Source organism: Cuculus canorus, chromosome 3 (genome assembly GCF_017976375.1).
Source record: "Cuculus canorus isolate bCucCan1 chromosome 3, bCucCan1.pri, whole genome shotgun sequence".
Lineage (NCBI taxonomy): Eukaryota > Metazoa > Chordata > Aves > Cuculiformes > Cuculidae > Cuculus > Cuculus canorus.
Genome location: NC_071403.1, coordinates 99,729,489 through 99,752,749, shown reverse-complemented (window position 1 = coordinate 99,752,749; position 23,261 = coordinate 99,729,489). Strand labels below are relative to the sequence as shown.

Here is a 23,261-nt window from a genome sequence, read left to right as displayed (position 1 = left end):
CAGAAAAGCTAGGAAAAACCTATGGAAGCTGCAGAGGAAAAAGGTCACAAATATGTGTAGCTTGAGCAAGAAGGAGAAGCCTTCTGTCCAAATACCTACATGCACCCCTCATACTCCCATTCAATGGTTATGAAGAGTTCCTTATTATTTTAAGAAACAGGGATGTGCCAAAGGCAGTATGCTGAAAAGAAATAAGAGCTGGTATAGCCGCAGAGCACAGCCTGCGTGGTCTGCTAGAACAGAAACCTATGAGGTCAAACTTGATATTCCTACCAATAACTTTGATATTTCCTGCTTTAGAGTATAATAGAGCAAAAGTTTGTCCTGTTGAACAGGACCAGTGAATTTACGAACCAAAAACACACAACAAAAAGGTCAGTATTAGTCTCCCAACACCTCCCAGGCTGTCACCTCACTGCAGCCAAGTGCCCCTTTCCACCCAGCTGCCACTGGCAGACTCCCTCCCACCACTTCAGTTCTCAGAGCTCTGGACAGGCAGCTCCAAGCATCCATTTGCACAAAACTAAACATTTAAATTAGGTCAGCAAATATCACCTCCAATCACAATAACAACTACTGAAACTGATTTGGGTTTTTAAGCCTTTACGTATATGCTCATCAGCAGAAGAATCCTTTCCAACCTTGCATCACTCCTAAAGGGTCCAAAAATAGTACGAAAGCCCAGAACTGAGAAGCTGCTGTTCACCTGGAGTGCAGGTGGAACTGTTTGCTACTTCTTCCCTCCCTCAGGTCTTTTCCCAGCACCTGTCTGCCAGCTGATCTGCAGCTTCAGGGAAAGTGCAGCCTTGGCTGCCTGGGGAGTGAGGTCTCCTCCAGCTCCCCACGGAGGGTGGTTAGGGAACACCAAAGGACGGGAATCAGGTAGCAGCTACTACAGGGCCATGAAGATGATCAGAAGGCTGGAGCATCTCCTGTATGAGGACAGGCTGAGAGAGTTGGGGGTTGTTCAGCCTAGAGAAGGCTCCAAAAAGACCTCATAGCAGCCTTCCAGTACTTAAACAGGGCCTATAGGAAAGCTGAGGAGGGGCTCTTCGTCAGGGAGTGCAGTGATGGAGATACAAGAAGTAGTTACTATTACAAAAAGTTGAATATTTTTATTTAAGCTATAGTAGTTAAGTTTCATCTAAGTAATCGTATTTTTTTTGAAAATCAGACAGAACGTCCCTCTGATAGCGTGTTTTCTTTCACACAGTGTTTTTTCCAGACAGTGTTCATTCTTTGGAAATGATAGCATCTTGTATGAAGTATGATCTGTGCTGAACAGATGTTTCTTCCTCTGTAATCACCTCTGTTTGGAGTCTTTCTGTATCTTAAATACAAGGTCAAGCAGAGAGCTGGAGCCAGCTCCAAATTAGCAAGAGTTTTGACCATTTTGAAGTTCATAATACATTAAAATTAGTCCTTGGAAAGTAACAGAATATGCATAAGATTTCTGGGAAAATTTACACATATGCATATAAGTGGGAAATATGTTCTGTACCCAGCTCATTTCACTTCAAACGACTGATAGAGATCTCTCCCTTACACTGCCCAGACCTGATAAAGGATGCTTGCTTTCTAAAACTCTAAAACAAGTCTTAGAAAGTTCTGTTTGCAGGCATTTCTTGTATCACTTTAAGCAACCTGACCTAGCGGGAGACGTCTCTGCCCATGGCAGGGAGAGTGGAACTGGATGATCTTTAAGGTCTCTTTCAACCCAAAGCGTTCTATGATTAACATTAGTCCTTGGAAAGTAACAGAATATGCATAAGACTTGTGGGAAAATTGACACATATGCACTCCAGTGGGAAATGCATTCTCTCCCAGCTCTTGCCTCATTGCATGGACATTGCTCCCTTGTGTTGCCCAGACCTGATAAAGGATGCTTGCTGTCTAAAACTCCAAAATAAGTCATAGAGAGCTTTATTTGCCAGCATTTTTTGTATCACTTTGAGCAACCTGACCCAGTGAGAGGAACTGGATGATCTTTAAGGTCCCTTCTAACCCAAACTGTTCTATGATTAATAGAATGCAGGACTACAAAGATGATCAGAGGGCTGACACACCTCCCATACGAGGACAGGCTGAGAGAGTTGGGGCTGTTCAGCCTGGAGAAGGCTGAGAGAAGACCTTATAGCGACCTTCCAGTACCTGGAGGCGCTAAAAGAAAGCTGGAAGGGGACTGTTTACAAGGGAATGTAGTGATAGGACAAGGAGCCATGGGTATAAACTGGAGAGGGGCAGATTTAGACTAAACATAAGGAGGAATTTCTTCATTATGAGAGTTGTGAGGCACTGGCACAGGTTGCCCAGGGAAGCTGTGGTTGTCCCATCCCTGGAGGTGTTCAGGGCCAGGTTGGATGGAGCCCTGAGCAGCCTGGTCTAGCGGGAGATGTCCCTGCCCATGGCAGGGGGGTTGGAACTGGACCGTCTTTAAGGTCCCTTCCAACCCAAACCATTCTATGACTAAAACTAGTCCTTGGAAAGTAATAGCATGGGCAGGAGCGGGAAATGCACTCTGCCCCCAGCTCCTGTCTCGATGCACGGAGATGCTGCCCCGGCCCGATGTAGGATGCTCGCTTTCCCGACCCCCCCCAGGAGCCCCGCGGGCGCCCCCTACCTGTCCCAGCAGCCGCCACCGCGCTCTGGCTGCCCCCGCGCCGCTCGCCTCGCCCCTCCCGGCCTGGGGGCGGCGCGCGGAGCCGGTAGCCTGGGCCATGCAGCGGCGGGAGCGCGCACAGCCCCTCCGGCCGGGCTGGGGACACGGCAGCCGCGCCTCACGCCGCTCCCGGGACCGGACCGGCTACGGCTCGGCGGGGAGGGAGCGGGCGGCCATCTTTGTTCAGGGCAATGCGGCTGCCGGGGCGGCGGGGGTGGGAGTAGAGAAAGGAGAAGAGCGCTACTGCGCTACGCCCGGCTCTCTTCAGACTCAGCGGAGGAGAAGGAGCGCGCCTTACAAACGTCTCGCCTGTAACCACTGCAGGAGGGAGGGAAGGGAGACGAAACCATGCACGAAACGGGAGCGGTTTAGAGGAAGGGGGCTCCACGTCGCGCCGCGTGACGTCATCGGCGCGCCCGGTTGAAGCACCGGCGCCATCTTGGCTCCGGGCAGAAGGGCGGCGGTGAGGGCCGAGTAGGGTTTTGAGGGAGCGGGGCTGTGGTGGGACCGGGGTGTGGGGATAAAAAACAGTCGGGATCTTCCCCCTGCGGAGTTTCGAATCTGCCAGGGGCTTCGGCGGTTGCTGGCAGATTGTCCTCGCTAGATATGGTTTCATAGTCATGCAATAATTCCGAAGGGTCAGAAAACTTAGGAGAAACCTTCCCGGTTTGGGGTTCTTCAGCATTTAAGCGTGCGCGGTTGCGCCTTTCTGTCTGTTCATTGGTAATTTCACTGGACTTAAGCTTTCAGCCACCAGGAACCACGCTTTGGAGTAAGGTAGCAGGTTAAAGGTGAGCTAAGCTGTATCTGCCAGTTTTTAAGAAACAGCTTGCTTTTTGCTGTTTTTCCTAGACTTATTTACCTAATGAATCAGTTTCATCTTTTGGAAAGAGAGGAAGTTTTACCTTCAGTTTATGTGATGTACATTTCATGTCATTTCACCCTTACACAGGGCAAATGATCAAGAGTTTGGGGTTAGCAGAAGTTTCAGGTCGGCTTTCAAGAAATGAAGGTTAGGACACCGTGTGTTGGACTATGGAATCTTTTCCAAGGACTGAGCTTCAGCATCAGGCACTACTCTAAGCGTAACCATCTTCAAACAGTGTGTCCCTCTAGTAAAATAAAGGCCCCAAAATGCCACATCCTGGACTATTCAGGAGGTACTGTGCTGCCTGGAAGTGTCGTGCCGTGGAGATGCTTTTCCTGCAAGGTATGCTGTTTAAGTATAGAGCGAATGTCACCAATCCTCCTGGAACATCTGTTAAGGAAGCAAGCTTGGAGAGGGACTGTTCACAAAGGCTTGTAGTGATAGGACAGGGAGCAATGGGTATAAACTGGTGAGGGACAGATTTAGGCTAGACATTAGGAAGAGTTCCTTCACAACGAGGGTGGTGAGGCACTGGCACAGGTTGCCCAGGGAAGCTGTGGCTGCCCCATTCCTGGAGGTGTTCAAGGCCAGGTTGGATGGGGCCTTGAGCAGCCTGATGTAGCGGGAGGTGTCCCTGCCCACGACAGGGGGATGGAACTAGATGCTCTTTAAGGTCCCTTCCAACCCAAACTATTTATGATTCTATGTGCTTCAGAAATGTCTAAGAAACATGTTTTTTTTCCTAATGAATTTAAACCAGAGGGAAATACTAGGATTTTTGTTCAAAGACATATGCTGTTCAACTTTACCGTTTTGATGTAAATTTTGGTTATTTTCCTTCTGTGGCAACTTTTAAGAAATTAGTATATTCTGGAAAGATTGAGATAAAGTGTCAGGAGAAAACTGCAGGGAGAGATCAGCTAGTGTAGAGGCAGAGTATCCAAACTGACGACGCACGATTTAACCACCATGAGCTAGGTCAACAAAACTTTTCCTTTCCTTCGCACTGTATTAAATATCAAAATAGTCTATTGACTTGTCTTAATTGTATTCACATGTTAAACTATACTTTAAAAGGCACTTGAATTTATTTATGAAAGTAAATATTGTGTAAATCGGTGGCGATGTATGATGCACAGTCAGAAAATGGTCTGAAATAATTTCAGGTCTTCTGTTCCTGTGTTTCTATACAGAGTTTGCTAAAAGTATTATAAAAGCTTCCCTGCAGTATGACAGCCAGTAAACCAATTTATATGTGTAATGCATAAATGCTGCTTTAAATGGTCAATGTTTAGGTTTATTTTACCTTAAACATGTTTTCAGATGGATGTGTGATTGTTATGAAATTGTTTCAAGTTGATGATGTTCCTTCAAAAGAGAGCCAAAGATCACATTGTTGTGACCTTCTTTATTTCTAACCATAATGTAAACAGTTCCTAAGTTTGCCTCTGAAAAGTAAACAAGTTTCAAGGAGAAGGTAGGAAGTCTTGATAGATGAGAATGTGTGGTTTTGTTTGTTTATTAGCAAATTGTTCATTAACACAGTTAGAAAAGCAGGTCTATGACACTGGTTCCAGGATACAAACAAGTGGTTTTCATCTGATAGGAAGCTGTGCCTGTTTCCTTTGGAGCAAATGTTTGCAAGATGATTGTTGTTGATCCTCTGCTAACCTCAAAATCTTTCTAGATGCTCTTCTAGATGACTTGTTTTCCCCCAGGCAGTGAGGTGTACAGTAAGTCTTAATATATACCAACACTGTGGTCATCAGCTCTATATATTATTTCAAACTAAATATAGTGGGAACTGTTGAAAAGAAGGGGAATCATTCGAAGATTCATAAAGTGTGGAACTTTCCAAAATAAGTTGTGAATGCTGAAATGTACGTGAAAGAGACTTTTGAAATATTCAGAAACGACGTTTAGCTGAGGAAATTCTTGAGCTAAAATCATTGAAAGCTTGGGGAATACCTATTGGGGAATATCATCTGTGCTTGTCCCATTCTTGTGCTTTCCTAGGAATCCATTTGTGGCCACTGCAAGGAGTTTGTTTGCTTGCATATGGTTCGGGGAGAAAGGTGTTTTCTTACAGCAGTTTTTGCAGTGACTGGGGAGAACGTGGTGCAACTAACATGTCCTGCAACTTCTTTACCATAACCAGTTACACACGGTTTCTTTAACTTGTGATTCTTACTGGATATACTATGTTAGAGGGATCATTGGTCTGAACAAGTAATGAGCACTCCTATATATGAGTTTGGCACCTGGAGCAGAGAGTTTCCCCTCCTTTCAAAGTCTCCTTGTAACATTCACATTTTAGATCTCTTACATTGCTGAAGGCAAACTAGGAACAAACCAGCCATTCTTGATGTGAAGTGAGGAAGGGTTAAAAAGTATGTGCTGCTTTTTAAGTTTAGACCCTTTCACATAGTACATGGAATGTTACGAAATGCTACTTTGTGTGATCTGTGCAGTGTTATCTGCTATAATATATGTTGTTAAGCTTATTATTGAATCAAACGAGATTTTACAGCAAGCAAAATTGTGTAGTGTTGTGCTAGCAGTTTTAACACCTTTTTACAAGAGAAGACAGCGTTGTTGGCAGTGAGGTAGCGGTAGCCCGCTCACGGATCATGGAAAAAACCAAATCCTTAAGCTCATTGTTGACAACATTCTTGCAGAACTCGTATCAGTTCACTGCTTCACTTAATTCTGCACCCTATGAATATTTATACTAATGCTTTAGAGGAGATCGAACAAGAACCTTAACAAGCTGGTAGGACTCCTAGGTACAGGGGCAGATATGTTGGCAGCATTCTTGTATAGGAAAGGAAATGAGAAATTATCCTTGCTCTGAAGACAGGAAAATTATGAGAAAACACCTCTGAAGAAGGAAAAATAACAGAATTTCATAAAAATTAACTAAAAATAGTTCTAGAATAAGAAACATATTTACACATAGTCAATTAAGAACATATGTTAATAGTAAAGTTTGAAAAGATGACTTCAATAAACGTGTCAAGTAAAGCACATTTGACAATGCCTTCCTAGAAGATCAGGAAGAATTGAAAACAAAAACTTGCTCCAGCTGTGGTTTTACTTTTTAATGGCACATACTATCGTAATAATTCAAAGTTGGTTTTGGCTCTGTAGCTCAGGAAATATTATTGTCTCAATATATTCATCTTGGAGTACAGAGTGCTGGCTTGTAGCCATTGTTGGTTTCCCTTACTTAGGAGGAAGAAACAAAAATCCCTTCCAAAAGGAAGCAAAATACATCCATAATAACATCAGAACTTTTATACAAGAATTTTCTGAAATCGGAGCAGAAAAACTGGAATGACATTTCAGCAAGATACAAAGCTATGACAAAAAGAATCAAGGAAAAAATAGAAGCATTGCACAACAAGTATACACTCAGTTTGGGAAGCCCAAGGGTAAGTGGAAAAAATGCATACATTTCTCATCATCGAGTACAAATAAAAGGCACTGAAGCCTTTCCTATTATAAAGTGCTGGTTTACTTATTGTTTTGTGGTGGTAGTTTTGAATGTTTTAATAATTGTGGATAGTAACAGCATGTGTTTAGAACAGCTTATACCTATTATGATAGTGTATTTACCTTAATTTCACCACAGGCGAAAGCAAGAAAAGATAGAATAATCATGTGACTTTTTGATAAAGAATACAAGATGTAATTTACAAGAGCAACTGACAGTAATCTGAGCCTTTTGTTGAATTTAGAGCAGGTTAGCTTAAGGACCCTAACTTTGAAAGAGCCTTTCTGATGCATGCAGTTCCTTTTTTGGTATCAAATATACGTGCTATATTCTGTCGTGTGTATATTACAGTTGTGTTCTACAGAACAGTGATTGACTATAGAGATTCTAAGGAAACAATCTAACCATATGTTGGACTTGAAATGTGTTTGGTTTGTGTTGAAAAGCTCAGGTTTGGCAACAATGTATACTTTGAAGAGGACGGCTGCATATTTCTTTCAAAAGCAGATGACGGTAAGGGATTTCTCTTTGTAACATGGGATGCTTGTTAAAAATACTGTACACGTATAGGCCAGTGTACTTTTCATACACTAAAGCTTAATTACTCTGTTTCCTAGAATAACTAATCTAAAAATATTTTTATAAAATTCTTTAATGATGGTTAATTCTAGAATTCTGAATCTGAAAAGGTGAGGTGAAGAGAGTTAGGGAATAGTATATATTGATACTAAGGCAAGTTTATGGAGAGGAAAGAGAGAAGTAATTCTCTTTAGAGCCTTAACATTTTGAAAAAGAAAAAGCATATTCGTGCTTTTTTATTTCTGAAGGGGTGGGGAAAAGAGGTGTTAATTGTATTTAGTAAAAACAACTGTGCTGTAGGTATCCAAACTTTAATATACTTAATAGAGGCCAAGATCTACACTTTAAAAATGTTTTTAATGATAACTACAAAATGTTTTCCCCTAGCTGGAACATTAAGGTTTTTTTTTAATTTTACAAAGTGCATTTGCAAATGTCTTGCAAGGCAAAGAATCTGTTTGGTGTTACTAAATTCCAGTAGTACGCTTGTGAATATTGCAGCCAGAGCTGTTAAATACAGGCATTGACAACCACTGTTCATTTTGACAGTGCCTTGATTACAGGACTTTTTTCTACCTTTTTTTTTTTTTTGACATAGTAGATGAAGGAAATGTTGACATTTTATTCAGTACCGAAGATCATGGCTTTTCTCATGCCTTTATTCGACGAATCAGAATTTCACCAAATCAGAGATACATGGCTATCGGCTTAAAAAGTGAAAACTCTGAAGAGGCAACCTGTGTTATTCTGAAACTGGGTAATTTTCCTCTCGTGGAAAAAGTAATTCCAAATGTATTTAGTTTTGGTAAGTTGTTTCTAAATATCCTATGAATCACTTGAGCTGTCCACACTTTTTTGTTAGTTTTTAAAGTATTTTACTATTGTATGGGAAAAAAATAAAGGAAGCAACATTTTTAGATGTAATCCTTATAGCTGTTGAGTTCTTTCTTATTTAAGATTTCTTCCACACTGCACAATTACAAGTGACCTGATGTGGTAAAAGTGGCTGCTTTCATGATACAAGTTTTCCTTCATTTTAAACAAGCATTTATATGTTTGAACAGTCATGCATATAATTATTTTTATTTAATTCAATGTGCTTCTTTAAAAAGTTACAACTACAACTGAACTCAGTGATAGCTGTAGGCATGTAGCTTGGTTGAAGAGTGTGCAAGTGCTGCTACTGTTAAATATTGGCTGAAATTTCAAATTTCAAATGGACTCTAGAATGAGGGGGAGGGTGGGGTCGCAGTTCAGACCCCAAGAAGTCAGTCAGGCCTTGTGTCAGTTCTTTCAGAATATGTTACAGAACTTTGCCTTGCTATCAGCAAGTAAGCAGAGGTAAATTGAAGTGATGGGAAATTTTTCTTTTTTTATAGTATGTCAAGAGAGTATAGCAAAAAGAGTGCAATAGCATGTATAGAAGTTCCACATCTTCTATTTTACATCTATTGTTAGATGTCATCAAGTATATAGAGAACAGTAAACATTTTGCCTGGGCAGGGCAAGAATTTAAAACTAGGTAAAACTTCCTAGTTACAAAAATGAAAAGTCACTAGAATTTAATGTGGCAAGCATTTGCACAATTGAAGTTTTTCATGCCTGTTGAAAACCAGTGAGGTTTTTCACTATACTTGATTTGAAAACATATCTAGTTTTGTCTGAAAGAATCAACACATTTAAGAAACCAGCTCCCTGTTGCCTGTGTAGGTGTGACAGATGATGGCAGATAATAAGAGTACAAAAATGACTATCGGAATGGTAGAGATTACACCCATTTTGTATACTTAGTCAGGTGTAAGCGAGGTACAGAGGTATCATGAAGTACAGAGGGAACTCCATCGTGAGCAAGATAATAAGGTCTTATGACCACTTGCAAAGTATCTGCTTGTATTGTATGGAATAGCAAGTAAACCAATAGAAGTTCTTGAAAATACCATCTGCTAGGCTATAGAAGAACTTGGATTTCCCTTCTAAAGTCTTGTCTTCATTGTGAACCCTCAACTACCTGTGCACTTTGGAGCCACACTGCTGTTCAGATAGCAAATTGCTTGCATTGCTTCAGTCTGGTGCTAAATCGACTTTTGTACTGAAAATTAGTGTTTAGGCATAAGGCAGCATACAGTAACTTTTTAAAGCATATGTTTTAAACATCACTGTGGTGGCTGTAAGAGCAGCAGAGATAACAGTGATTGGCTAGATTGTTCAGATTACTAAACTTCAGAATAGCAAGGTTCCTGTATTTACATTTCTAATGTTGGTGAACACATATACAAGCATAGAAAACTGGAGAATTTTTATTTACCCATGGGGCATGTGCATCAATTCGTTTCTCTAAATGGTTTGCATGCAATCACATGGCAGCAGTGCAGAGCACATACCCTCTTTATTATCTTGCTGACTCCACATAAACCTCTGTTCTCTGCTCAGTTTTAAATAGCTACATGTCTTCTATTTTCCTGTTACTTCCAGAACTCCCTCAGAGTGATGAGTTTCCTCTTCCTAGGCTTTGGAACATTGTTTTCAGCCTTTTTTTTTTTTTTTTTTTTTTTTAATATATTACAAGATTCTTGGCCTGTGGAATTCAGGGAGAACATGGAAAAAGATCTTTTTGTGGCTAACTCCAGCTTCTGGGATGTGGAAGTGCTGTCCTTGGTTCCATGTGAGCTGAATCCCACCTTTTTCAGCACTGGGTCCAGTGTTCATGGAGCTCCATTTTATCTCAGTATTAGTATATACTGTTCCAAATTTGATATGCATTTATCTTTTCCAGAATGGGCGACCAATGATGTTCTGTATTACACAAGTCAGAAGAACCTTAAATGCCAGAATGTGTTTATGACCACTTTCACTGATCAGAAACATACTAAGTTAGTTTATACAGAACAAGATGCAAGGTAATACCTAAAATATAGCAAGTCCTTTATGTATTCTAGAGTATTTTATATGTACAATATAACTGTTTTGGGTAAAAAAAAATGTCCAGATCATATTCTAAATGATAAAAGGCATTTTTAAGTTGTGTTCTGCTGACAGCTGTGTCTTATGCAGTCTGAGAGTGTGCTCTGTTCTCCTCTTGATATGTGATCAACAGAGATTTAACTTTCCCCTCTTACCTCATGAGTTCAGCTGAGTTTATAAATGTCAAGGTCAGTCTCAGGTCAGGGTGTCCTTTAATGAATATGTGACAGTTTCATACAGGGTAAATCAGACTGTGGATTTCTTTTTGTTTTCTCTGCTATTGACGTCTGATACATCTTTTAAAAAAACATAGAAGTTCAGGCTAATCCTTGCTCTGGGTAATGGATGAGCAAAATCGTTACAGCATTCCCAGAGACAGAACTATTGTTGACTGAATACCCTCTCAATAACCTTTCTTTAAGTAGTGGTTTAGGAAGACAGGAGCAAGGCTCTTGCTAAATTGAGTGCAGAGCAGGTTTTTCAGCCCTGTAGCATGTGGTAGATTTATACAGCGTTGCATAAATGTTTGTGATTTTTCTTAATTCAAGTTACATATTCAGTAAAGAAATTTCAATTATACTTTAATCTAAAAAAAAAAACCAACCCAAAACCAGAAAAACAATCTGTAGTTGAGATGGAGTAAGTAGGATCCTTTTGTTTCAGCTGCATTCGATGCATACTTTTGGAAAATCAAGTTGCACTGACCTGACACTTCCCCACAGGGAAACTGTTGGCATAATTCTGAAGGTCATGGTCATTACAGTAAATATACAAGAAACTTACTCTAAAGGTTCATGTGCTATTGCATCTCATAACTGAACCCCCTTATTCACTGGAGATGGCAAGACATTCTCTTGTATTGCCATTCAGCAGACCCATTCTACATCTCACAAGCCCTTTTAGGTGCAATCAAATATTTTCTTTTAAGAGCTGAAAATTTATTGATTTCTTTTTTAAAAAAGCTGCATAGGCAAAAATTGTAACATCAAGTCCAAAAGTCCTTGGGGAGAAGTGTGACCTGCATTTCAGCTTGATGCTCTTAGAGGTAAGGTCAGCAGAGCTGAACTGTTGGAATCTCTACTGAATGCAGTGCTGCATTCTTACCAAATTGTGTGTATTAGAGAGGCAGGAGGCTGATTCCTTGCAGACTTTAGATCCCCTGATGTGCCTGTCCTCCTAAAGATGTCAAGAGGGTGCAATTAGAAAAAACAACAGTACCAAAAAAATTGGAGTTCCTCCACCTGCAAATAATTAAAGGCACTGAGAACGGTGTCTAAAGCTCCCTTTCTTCACCAGTCAAATATTTTGAGGTCTAAATGGATCATTATTGCAGTCAGTGTCTGATCAGGTTACGGTACTCAGCCCTGCCATTTCTTGATGAAATCTTCTAGATTATTTTGTTGGACAGTTTTGCTTTTAGAGACATCCGATCTTAAAAGATTCAAAGCGATAAACAATCTGCTATGTGACGTGACATTCCAATTAATTAGGATGACGCAAAAAATTGGAATCTGAATTTCAGCCTGAGCTTGTCTAATATTAGCATTCATTAGTTCTGTTGTCTGTTTATAGATTTTAGAAGCATTTTAAACCAGTAGATAGTTCCTAGGTTCTTAACAGTTACAAAACCTAGTTTCCAACTTCATCAGTGCTACACTGTCTGTCATGTATCCTAATTGGTTTAGACAGTTAGGTCAGTAAGGCTTAGGCTTTTTATCAATGTATCTTTATTATAGCTCTTACTTTTCTTTTGTTACTGCTGTTCCCACACAGTGTCTCTTATTAATTTTAATTATCCATTTTTCCTTTTTGTAAAAGTTAGGAGTTCAATAGAAGGTTCCATGTTTTGCCTGAATTTTAAAGCCTACGTTCATCAATGAGCTTCCAGTCTATCTCAGTGATGCCAAAACCTGGATTCACATGAGCAACAACTGAACTGCTTTCCTTGCAGATTTCAGGTTCCGCACACAAGACTGTGGGTTTTTGAATTCCAGGATAAATGCAGCAGGGGTGGGTTTGGGAACCAAGTACTCTGGAATTTCTCCAGCCTACTTACAGCCATTCTGTTTCTTACCTTGGAGATGAAGCTCATGCTACTGGAACAACCAATGCCTTTTTAAAATACTAATCAAGTTTAAGATTTTTTTTTTCTTAACTATTCCTTACAGATTCTTTGTGGACATACATTGCACAAAAGATAGGCGTTTTCTCACTATCAACAGCAACAGCAAGACCACCTCAGAAGTTTGGCTGGTTGACTGTAGGCATCCTTTTAAGTTACCTGCTCTTGTACAAGCACGAACAAAAGGGGTCATTTACCACATTGAGCACAGAAATGATGAGTTATATATTCTTACTACATATGGAGAACCTGCAGAATATAAGGTAATTTTAACTGTTAATAAGATTCATAGGATTCATTTCGATACTTGTTGCAGATCATATAGAAACAGTAAGGCTGGCTTTTAATTCTGTGCTTTACAGCTTACTGAAATGATTTAAGAGAGTTTCACAGAGCGCTGCATGGATTGAAAGACTGATAGTAGTACATGGAGTCTTGCCTGTAGCATGCCAATTTGATTCCAACTCCTTTGGCAACATCAAGAAATGAATATGCTCTAACAGTCATTTCCCCTATATTAAATTTTAAGTTGGTGATCTGAGTCTATAAACCAAACCATCTACAGTTTTGCTGGCTACACTGAAAGCACTTATTGCGTGAATGTCTTCTATAGATTAATCTATGAGAATTGAACCTACTTTTCCAAATGTTATTGAATTGCTCTTCTGTTTTGACTAAGTAAAAGGAGTTTAAAACCCTCCAATTTTAGTCATGTATAACCTGACTAACAACTTCTTACATTACAAATGTTGCATTCTATTACCTCTGTGTCTGTACAACTAATTAGTAAGTCTTACTACATCTTACTAATGCAAGATTGGTTTCTGTTTATATAGTTGATGAAGGCACCAGTAGCTTCCAGTGGCATGGAGAACTGGCAGTTAGTTTATGCACTGGAGAAGAAAACCAAGCTAGTAGACCTGGAGATGTTCAGTGATCACTGTATTATGTTCCTGAAAAATGCTGGTCATCTTTACTTAAACGTGCTTTCTTTTGTTTCACATTCAGTCCAGTCAATAAAGGTACGTCTTAGCTTGGCTTAAGCACGTGTAATATTTTTCCAGCACTATTTAATTTTTTTAACTTAACGTTCTAAGGAAAGCAAGGACAAATTCCAAGAGTAGAAGTGGTCTGGAAACTATAATATTGGCAGGTTTGTCATTATAACTAACTGTATTACCTGTGGTTGCTCTTCAGGATTTCATGTGGTGATTATTGTAGCACTTAGAAAGTTAGAGAGCAGCTATCCTGTAAGTCAGTTCTTTCTTCAACATGTTACAGTCAAGCTCTTTACAATACAGCTGCTTTCTAATGTAAAATAGGACTTGTGCTATCCCTACATGCTCTACTTAATTTTACTGAGCCTATTTTTGGTTACACTTATTATGGTAAGCGAGGAAATAAGTCCGGCATTCTCACAGAAGATAGAACATTCAGAAGATAAGTATGGACACTGAAACAGAATAAGTGTGAACAGTTGATATTGCAATACAATTTGTGCAAAGTATTTCTTGTTAAGTACTTGTGGATGAAAAACAAAGTAAAAAATTCAAACCCATGATTTCTAGAGACCATTAAGACAAAACATTTAATTAATTTGTTTGCCTGATAAATACAATCTGAACTACTCACAGGTTTACTGCAACAAGCTACCAATGCTACATTCTATAAAACCGTTACAAAAAACCAGTTTTCAACTGTACACTGTATGGTCTCTGAAACCATCATTTTTTGCAAATGGTCATAGTTTATTCAGAAAAGGTCTGCAGTTATTCTGGAGAACTTGGACTTCTGCTGCCATTTCAGAATTCTCTAGCAACCATACCCAAGTAAGTAGTGGCCTGGCAGAGGGTTTGACTACATCCCTGCTGCTCTCAAAGAATGAATCTTGATTTCTTTTATTCGTAGCAGAGTTGAAAATCTTAAATATAATAGCAGTAAGTGTCTGAGGTTGAATGTGCCAGGAAAAGGTTTTGTTCTTCACAATGGCTGGCACTAGGAACAAAGTTAAGAGAGGCAGGGGTTTTCAATGGCTTAGCATTACTGAGCTAAATCGCAGCAAAAGCATAACAACTGACGTGGACTTGGCTGTATAACATGTTGAAGTAGGACTCGAAATGAGAGGGAAAATAGGATCTGAAAAATAAAAATGATGCAGAATAATTTCAAAGAATGTTTTAATTAAAAAAAAATGTGCACCGATGCCCATTTTAAACTGAATTTGGATTTTTTTTTTTTTTAATTTTATTTCATTGTTGAACTTTACCCAGTGGCCTTAGGAGAAAACTTTGCCAAAGTCTTTCACTTTTTCACTGTTTCATTACTGAATTTAAAAGAAATACAGATTGTGCTACATACAAACTGAAGATAACTAGCTTGATATTCAAAATCTTTCCCTCTGAAGGACACACTAGGCAAAATTTACATAAGCAGCGGAAGGGTCTTACTTGAAATGCTGTGTTTTCTCAGCTACCTACGTGGGCCTGTGAATTTGAATTGGAATCTCATCCTGAACATACCAGCAGCACTTGCTATTTTCAGCTCACCTCCCCAGTCCACCCCCCTAAGCATTTTGCATATTCATTTAAAGAAAATAATCTCATTGAACAAGCTGTGCAAGAGGTACCAATTATTACGAATTATCACACTACACGTTTACTAGCCAAAAGCGAGGTAAGATTTTTCAGTCTTTTTCCCATTCCTTTTATTCTTCCCTTTTTCACCACCCATTTAAAGAAAATGCATTTGTCAGGGAATAGAGATTAAAAACATAAAGAGCAGTTGGTGCTATAGTTACTAAACAGTGGGTGTTTTCTTCAGTGCTACAGAGAACAAGAAAGAGTCATGATAAGGGTTTGAGGTTTTTTCCATTAACCTGCATATTCTAGAGTAGATAACAGTATACGATGAGTCAAGAATCTTAGAACAGTATAACTTAGATTTGCTAGTTGATGCATGATGTCGTACTCTCCCTGATAAACTAAAAACATGCCAGCTGTTGAAAAGAACATCCCACGACCAGCTACACAGTATAGAACAAGAAATGAAAGTTTTAACAGCCTGAGTTTAAAAAATTGGAGATGTTAATAAAGAGTTTCTGCTTTAGTAAGTGGTAAACTATTTAGTTAATAATAGATATTCTTGGTGTTAAAGGGGAAAGGAAGATTTGGGTACTTTGGTAGTTTAAAAACTCCTCAGGTGTTGCACTTAAATGAATTTTGTACTCTGCATCCGTAAGCCTACACAGCAGAGGTTCAGTCTCTTGCTTTATTTTTCAAGAGTGCTTTGTACATGTTAAGTGAAAAAAAATTACTGTAATCAAAAAAACCCACATTTTAAAATAAATAATTGAAGTTTTCATTGCCATGTGTCATTGAGATTTCTGAAATGTCCTTTATTGTAAAATACTCCTTCATTTCCAGGATGAAACTTTGGTGCCAATTACAGTTTTTCATAATATGAATTCTAAAGAGCTACACAGGAAACCACTTCTGGTTCATGTATATGGAGCTTATGGCATAGATTTGAACATGACCTTTAAAGAAGAGAAGCTGATGTTGATTGAAGAGGGTTGGATATTAGCATATTGCCATGTTAGGTAAGTCAAATAAGAAATTGAATTAAGAATTTAATCTGTGGGATATACAGATATTTCTTGATGTGCAACTGAAGAGGTGCAGAAATAGTTTTTTCACGTAGCTATAACTAATTCTTCATGCTTTTCACTTCCATCTCTTGTAGTTTTCTTTTAAAGCAGTTTTTAACACAAAAAATAAATTTACCTCAGAAAAAAAAAATATACTTTCAAGACCACATACTGCATTTAAGTTTCTTAAATCAACAGGATGATTGTATATAACTTCTACTATTTTGAAGTCTCAGTACTCCTTTTCTCATTTTTGCTCAAGAAAAACTTTGGTAACATTCAGATTACAATGACATGCTACCTCCCTGTTTTTCTGAGGGCATTGTGTACTAATGTTCAGTTTGTGTCTCCTAAAAGCCATTTTCCTTCTATAACAACAACTAAGCATTTAACCTGCATCTCTTGTTCTTTTATTGGCTAAATCCTCCGTCTCTGGTTTAGCTACAAATCTACTATTTTATAAAACCACTATGTACAATAGACTTCATATTTTCATTGAGACAGTAATTCAGTAGGTAAAGAAGATAACAAAAGAATCACTTTAGGAAGGGGAAGGAAGGGGGAGAACAAGCAATTGTTTGAAATACCAGTTCCGAACCAAATTCAGCATACAAATATATTCAGTCTGCTATATTCAGTGGCAAGCCTTGTGCTGTTCTTCCCACCCCTCTAAGTATCTTCAGACCTAGATTAAAATCTTCATCTAAATATGAAGAAATTTGACAGGCTAACCAGTTAATTCATTTTAAACTTGAAAGCTGAATAAGGAAACTTCAGGTGGCATAGAAACAAAATAGCAGTTGTGTAGAAAGGAATATAAAGAGATGTAAAAATTCCATATTACAAAATGTAACATTTCAAGTAGTATTTGAAATTCATAAACTAGAAAATAGAAAAACTTCTTAATGTTCTCAAAATTTAAGCTATGTGGAAGACGAATCCTGAGAGTCTCGGTGTGGAGCTGAGAAATACTCTTTACTATTACTGTTTTAATAAATGCTAATGTTAGTGAAATAAGTATTACAAATGTTTATTTCTTAAGAGTTTAATGTATAAAAAGATAATATTAGTCTGATTTTTATATTGCCTACAGTGTAATTTCCTAAAGTGGTGCTTTTCCTGTGCGTTTCAGGACACAAGCACACGATGGCACAAAGTGCCCTTATGCAGTTACAATTTTCAACAGTCATCATGCATGGATATTTTTTGTTTAGTTTGCATGTTATATATTTTAGCCATAAAGGAAGGTAAAGACAAGAACAGAAAAAAGAACAGTTAATTGGGAAGGGAAAATATGGGTTTGCAGTTCTGTGGCTGCTGTTGTCTTTTCATTATCTGAAGCTTTGCCATGTAACATTTTCCAAAGAGACTCCCATCTTGAATTGTTTTAACTTTCAGGGGTGGAGGAGAGCTAGGCCTTAGCTGGCACAAAGATGGATGTCAGCATAATAAACTCAAAGGTCTCCATGACCTTAAGGCTTGCATCATGCTCCTGCATGAACTAGGATTTTCTCAGCCAAAATACACGGCACTAGCGGCTGCCAGCGCAGGAGGAGTTCTTGCAGGAGCCCTGTGCAACACTGCTCCAGAACTTATCAGAGCCATGGTTTTACAGGTGAGGTGCTACAAACCCTTTATGGATTATGGCATTAAACTGTATTTTCTGTTCCATTTTACCCGTTTCGGAATTCAGAAATATTCTAGTTAGAATTCACTTTCCTCATTTGTTTGAGAAAACTTTGACCCAGGCATTTGAGGAGGTCCTTTGTGAGATTTGCTGCCAACTGTTTGTTGTTTGTTTGTTTTATATAACTTCTAAGGCTCCTTTCGTAGATGTTCTAAGTACAATGATGAAAACTCATCTCCCACTGACAATTGAAGAACAAGAAGAATGGGGAAATCCACTAGCGGATGAAAAATGTATGAAGTATATCAAAAGCTATTGCCCATACCAGAATATTAAGCCACAGGTAAAACTATGCTTTCTGTGTGGAATACTACAGTAATAAAGTATAGCAGTCTATAAGAAAACAAAAAGTGGATAACTGGGGAAAGTCTATTTTACCTTTTCAGTGCTTTAAAACCTGGTATTAGAATTGTCTTATCTGCTGCTTTGTGTTAACTTGAATCATTAATACAAAACTATGTCAGTAATGGTCTTGGCAATATTTAGATTCATAAGTGACAACTGAAATTAACCGAATGCTTTCCCCTAAATAATCAATGGATTTCAAAACCTGCTTTTCTTACAAGACTGCCAGTAAGTAACAGATTATTCTATTGTATAACAAAACTCAAGAGGTAAAATGCCTTCTCCTTTGGGAGCGGGGGGTGTTCTGTTGTTCTGCTGGCTTTTGCAGACTCGCAGGAAGGAGAAGGTATTTTCCACTGATTAAATAGCTTTTCAGAGGCAAACAGTGCAGTGAAATGGAAAAAGAGCTACGGCTTTGACATTGTCATCTCAGAGGAAATCTTCTTTATTTGAAGTAATGTGTTAGCTGTGTTGCATAGCTTTATTCTGTAAAATCTTAGCATCCCAAACCAACTACTTTTTATGTGGACAAAGACTGCAAAAGTAAACCTCAACTACAGTTCTAAGGTGAACAATTCCATGATTATCACTCCCTTTTTTTTTTTTGTGATCATCAGCAAGCAGACATGTATTGGACCTTTACCAGTGAGGAGAGGATGTTTTTGGTTACCTTTTGCAAGTAGATGATCCCCTAATATGAAGTCATTTTTCAGACCAAAATACCTTTTGCAGTTAGAGTGATAAAAGTGCTTTTATAAGAGCAGATAATTATGTAATGGGTATATTTTTAAATTAGCCATGACAAGTAGTACAGTAAGATAAATGGAGAAAAATTTGTTACTCGCTTTATGAAAAAAATCAGTTGTCAAGTATGTAACTGGTTTTGATTTTTAATCTCAGTGTTATCCTTCAGTTTTTATAACGGCATATGAAAATGATCAACGGATACCACTAACAGGAGTTTTACGATACGTTCAGAAGCTTAGGAAGGCTGCACTAGACTATACCAGCAGAACAAGTAAGAAAGGTAAGAATAACATTGCAGATAGATGAAGTTAACTAGACCACAATATGAGTAGTCATGTAATCAGACATGGTATAGATTGACTTCTCTTTAAATGCATTCATTTGTACAATACAATATGGTAACTAAATTCTGAAGTAATTTCTGTTACCTGCAAAGATGAGAAGTGCAGTCATACTGACAAATGGATAAACCTCAGCATCTAAGATGCACTCTCCAGAGCCTTAAGAGGGACCCAGTATCTCTGTATTGTAGACCTGCCTGAAAATAGTTAAGCCCATATGTTAATAGTGACAAACCACAACAGGCTCAGAAAACCCTCTGAGATGAAAAAAAAAAAAATACTGGGAAAACACAAGTGGCGCTCTCTCCTTCCTAGGCCTCAATATGTGGTGAGTGTTGGACAGTACTAGGAGCACCCAAGCTGCCTCGTCCAGCTATTGACACGGTCAGACTGCAGTTCTCAACAACATACAGATAAAAATCTTATTTTTGCTGCTCTACAAAATACTGCTTTTCCCAGTTTTCTGAAACTGCAGGTGTTAGTCCAAGTTAGAATGACAAGCATGCCAAGGCATGGTTGCTTTTACACTTGAAACCTAGCACTGGCTTTGGGACTTTTTTACAGCAAAATGTACATTCGAGTCTTACTTTTTTCTAGTACCATCTACTCGGGGGAGAGGCTTTTACTATCAGTACCAAAAGAGATCCTGAATTTCATATTTCATTATGCTCCTTCTCTGCTACGAGCACACAACTGCAATGGTTGAGAAAGGATAGCAGATACTCCAGTTGCTGTTGCAGTCTTTGCTTGGAAAAAGAAAAGTGCATCTTCCCGAAAAGACTCAGAGAGGACAAACACACTGAATATATAAACATTTTAAAAATATGTTCTTTATAGAAATACAAATAATTCATCCATCAAGCCACTATGTGATTCTGTCTTTTCCTTAAGCAATAACAGAAATTCTGTCAAGGCAGAAAGCAGAATTATCTATCCCTAAATAACTCAAATCCCCACTTATCTTTTTCCTTGTCCATTCAGTGTTAAGTGATTGTTAGCTTCATTGTTCCAGGAAATTGGATCCCCAACATCATCTTAGACATCCAGGCAAATGGCAGTCATTGTGATTCATCCTGGGAGGATTCACTGAATGAGGTATGTTCCCTTTATTGCACACATCCATAACATGTTGGAGGGATGGGACCCCTCGGCTGATACTTCAGCCTCGGTTGTTCATGCAGTCGTTGAATGTACATTGAAAGTATTAAAAGAAAAAAAGAACCTGCTGGAATTAAGGTTGCACTTGCAACCTTTTACATACATTGCAAGATCAATTGCTGCTTTTACTTATTTTTTTAATATAGATATATAAATTCAGCAGGATTTTTAATATATATACATAGTTATATACCTTTATCAATATATATTTTTAATAGATCTAAAAGAGCCAGTGACAGAGCCAGATTATTGAACCTCGTTGTGCCTTAAGCCGCAAAATAGTGTTGACCTCCCACTGTAATGTGCTGAGAGCTTTGAATGGAAAGTTCGAAGTTGTGTAAAATATTGTTCCAGCAGGAAAAGTCTTGCACCGTAAAGTATTAAGTGCTTAAAATTGTCATACTGGCTATTTACTTCCATATTCCTCATGAGTATGTCATTAAAAGTAATGTACTGCCAAGACCTGGCATATTGTTACTGATGTTTCAGACTGTCACAGGTGGTTACCAATTTTATTACTGTTAAGTTTTAACAAATCCTAGCAAATGTTATTTGGTTGTTGAGGCAGTTATTCCCAAAACAAATTCTTTCAGGAAAAGCCTCGTTTTGTCTTAGGGCAAGGTATTGCTTAGCATCAGTATGGGAAACGAAGATCAGAACATCTGTACGAGAACCTGAGGGTTTATAGTGTAAAGAATTTTTTATTTTGTAATAAAACATTTTCATTTTTTTAGGTTGCAAGACACCTTGCTTTTCTGAACAAAGAACTTGAGGAAGTATGCCATCTCCAACATGACAGCAAATCCTGCAAATAGCTAATAAATACATTGATCACCTGAAGAGCTTTGCGATAGATTTTTGTTTGCATACAAAACAAACACCTTCTCCAGAGGATCTCTCCTCTTGGATCCCTGCTTTATGGGCATCAGCAGACAAGAAATTCAAAGTCAAAGCTGGGTGTCGCACTGGCTTATAAACATACAAACTAAGAGCTTAATTTCTCCTCTGCCAGATAGTAGAGAAGTAGCCACCTGCATTAATCAATTTGTTCAGTACAGTTCTGTTCACATAAGCAAGCAGTGCAGCACTGGACAAGGTAGAGCTGAAGCATGACCGTTGGTGCGTAAAGCCTAACATGTGAAGACGTGCATTTTGTACAGGCAGCCTTTCCAGTCTAAGACCTCTCTTCCAAGACCAGATTTTACACAAAGCAGTAAAACGTCCAAGAAATATTTGATTTCAAAGTGTATGGTCTTCTAAACCCTAATTCCCATACATAGTTGATAATGACTGTTGCTGTTCCTAGCTACACAGCAGCCATAGTGTGCTGATCATATAGTAGCATTGAACAAACTGGAAGGAAGAAATGGACTCTCAAGAACTCTTTCATGTGAGTAGATTGAAAATCTTGTAGTTACCTTAACTACCATGGTCATCTTAAAAAGGAGGTGCCAAAGTCCCTTCAGAAGACAAGACGAGCACCACAGGAGATGCCAGAGTCTCCGGTGGATAAAACAAAAGGAAAGTTCTCACTAAAGCAGCCTGATTCATAGCTTAGCTGGCCTCTGAGCAAGGCACCCAACTTCTACACATTGCTTGTTAAGACAGGCGCATGGTGCACACACCTAGGGCCACCCACTGGTGCAAGCAGTTGGTGGAAAATACACTATGCGGCCATAAAGTACTCCAACCAAAACAGAGTCCCCCAGATCACCCACATGTCCAAACCAGACTGTACCAAGGCTAATGCTCATCCTTCCTTTGTGTCACATCAGCCACAGTAGGGCACGCCAAATGCAAATCAAGACACACAAGGGGGACGTTCAGTAGAGTTGTTTCAGCTGTTTACTCTGAACTAATGTATGCACACCTCACCTCAACCTCAAAGCAGAAGAAGAAATAAGAGGATGCAAATGTAAGAAGGATATGGAGCTGTTGGAACGGGTCCAGAGGAGGGCTACAAAGATGATCAGAGGGCTGGAGCACCTTTCCTACGAAGACAGGCTGAGAGAGTTGGGGTTGTTCAGCCTGGAGAAGAGAAGGCTCAGAGGAGACCTTATAGCGACCTTCCAGTACCTGAAAGGGGCTACAGGGAAGCTGGAGAGGAGCTATTCATAAAGACTGGTGGGGATAGGACCAGGGGGAATGGGTACAAACTGGAGAGGGGCAGATTTAGACTAGACATTAGGAAGAATTTCTTCACTATGAGGGTGATGAGTCACTGGCACAGGTTGCCCCGGGAAGCTGTGGCTGCCCCATCCCTCGAGGTGTTTAAGGTCAGGTTGGATGGGGCTGTGGGCAGGGGGATTGGAACTAGATGATCTTTAAGGTCCCTTCCAACCCTAACTATTCGATGATTCTGTGAAATGTATTCAAAATCATCACAAGGTGGAGAAACTAATTGGAAATGCAGTCCTGAGTGTAGAATTAGACTTATTAGCTGGATTTTGTTTTTCTCACTAATTTTGAGGATAATCAAAGCAGTTAAGAGAAGAGATAAGGTGTCACAACTTTATGTATTAGTCTTGCTTGCTTTTACCTAGTTTAACAAATACAGGGTCATTCCTTTAGAATAAGTTAGCTTTATAGATGTACAGACTTCTAAAAAGCTACTATGGACTGTCACAGGCTTTGGACTCCCCAGAAACTTTT

The 23,261-nt window shown here is 39.0% G+C and overlaps 2 protein-coding genes across 12 annotated transcripts in view; one reads left to right on the top strand and one right to left on the bottom strand.

The window, feature by feature from the left end:
* Positions 1 to 2,857, bottom strand: part of CAMKMT (calmodulin-lysine N-methyltransferase) — a 223,457-nt gene extending 220,600 nt beyond the window's left edge. Inside the window, exon 1 of the mRNA XM_054064258.1 lies at positions 2,621 to 2,857. Within this exon, the coding sequence (XP_053920233.1) occupies positions 2,621 to 2,719 (99 nt within the window). The 5' untranslated portion in view covers positions 2,720 to 2,857. The remainder of the gene's footprint in view (positions 1 to 2,620) is intronic.
* A 130-nt stretch (positions 2,858 to 2,987) lies between these two features.
* Positions 2,988 to 23,245, top strand: PREPL (prolyl endopeptidase like). 11 transcript variants are annotated; one of them, XM_054064248.1, is made up of 15 exons: positions 2,988 to 3,122; positions 3,612 to 3,869; positions 6,761 to 6,961; positions 7,470 to 7,536; positions 8,201 to 8,407; positions 10,376 to 10,499; positions 12,732 to 12,948; positions 13,522 to 13,707; positions 15,155 to 15,358; positions 16,108 to 16,283; positions 17,730 to 17,946; positions 18,152 to 18,301; positions 19,264 to 19,390; positions 20,464 to 20,546; positions 21,344 to 21,626. In XM_054064248.1, the coding sequence occupies exons 2-15, from the start codon at positions 3,666 to 3,668 to the stop codon at positions 21,422 to 21,424; spliced, it is 2,244 nt and encodes a 747-aa protein (XP_053920223.1). In that variant the 5' UTR covers positions 2,988 to 3,122; positions 3,612 to 3,665; the 3' UTR covers positions 21,425 to 21,626. The 11 variants fall into 11 exon arrangements, 10 of the variants coding, with proteins under 10 accessions (XP_053920223.1, XP_053920229.1, XP_009557741.2 ...); XM_009559446.2 differs by lacking the exon at positions 2,988 to 3,122 and adding an exon at positions 3,139 to 3,450 and having other exon boundaries at positions 21,344 to 21,625; XR_008449440.1 differs by lacking the exon at positions 2,988 to 3,122 and adding an exon at positions 3,140 to 3,450 and having other exon boundaries at positions 20,450 to 20,546; positions 21,344 to 23,245.
* The last annotated feature ends 16 nt before the right edge of the window (positions 23,246 to 23,261 follow it).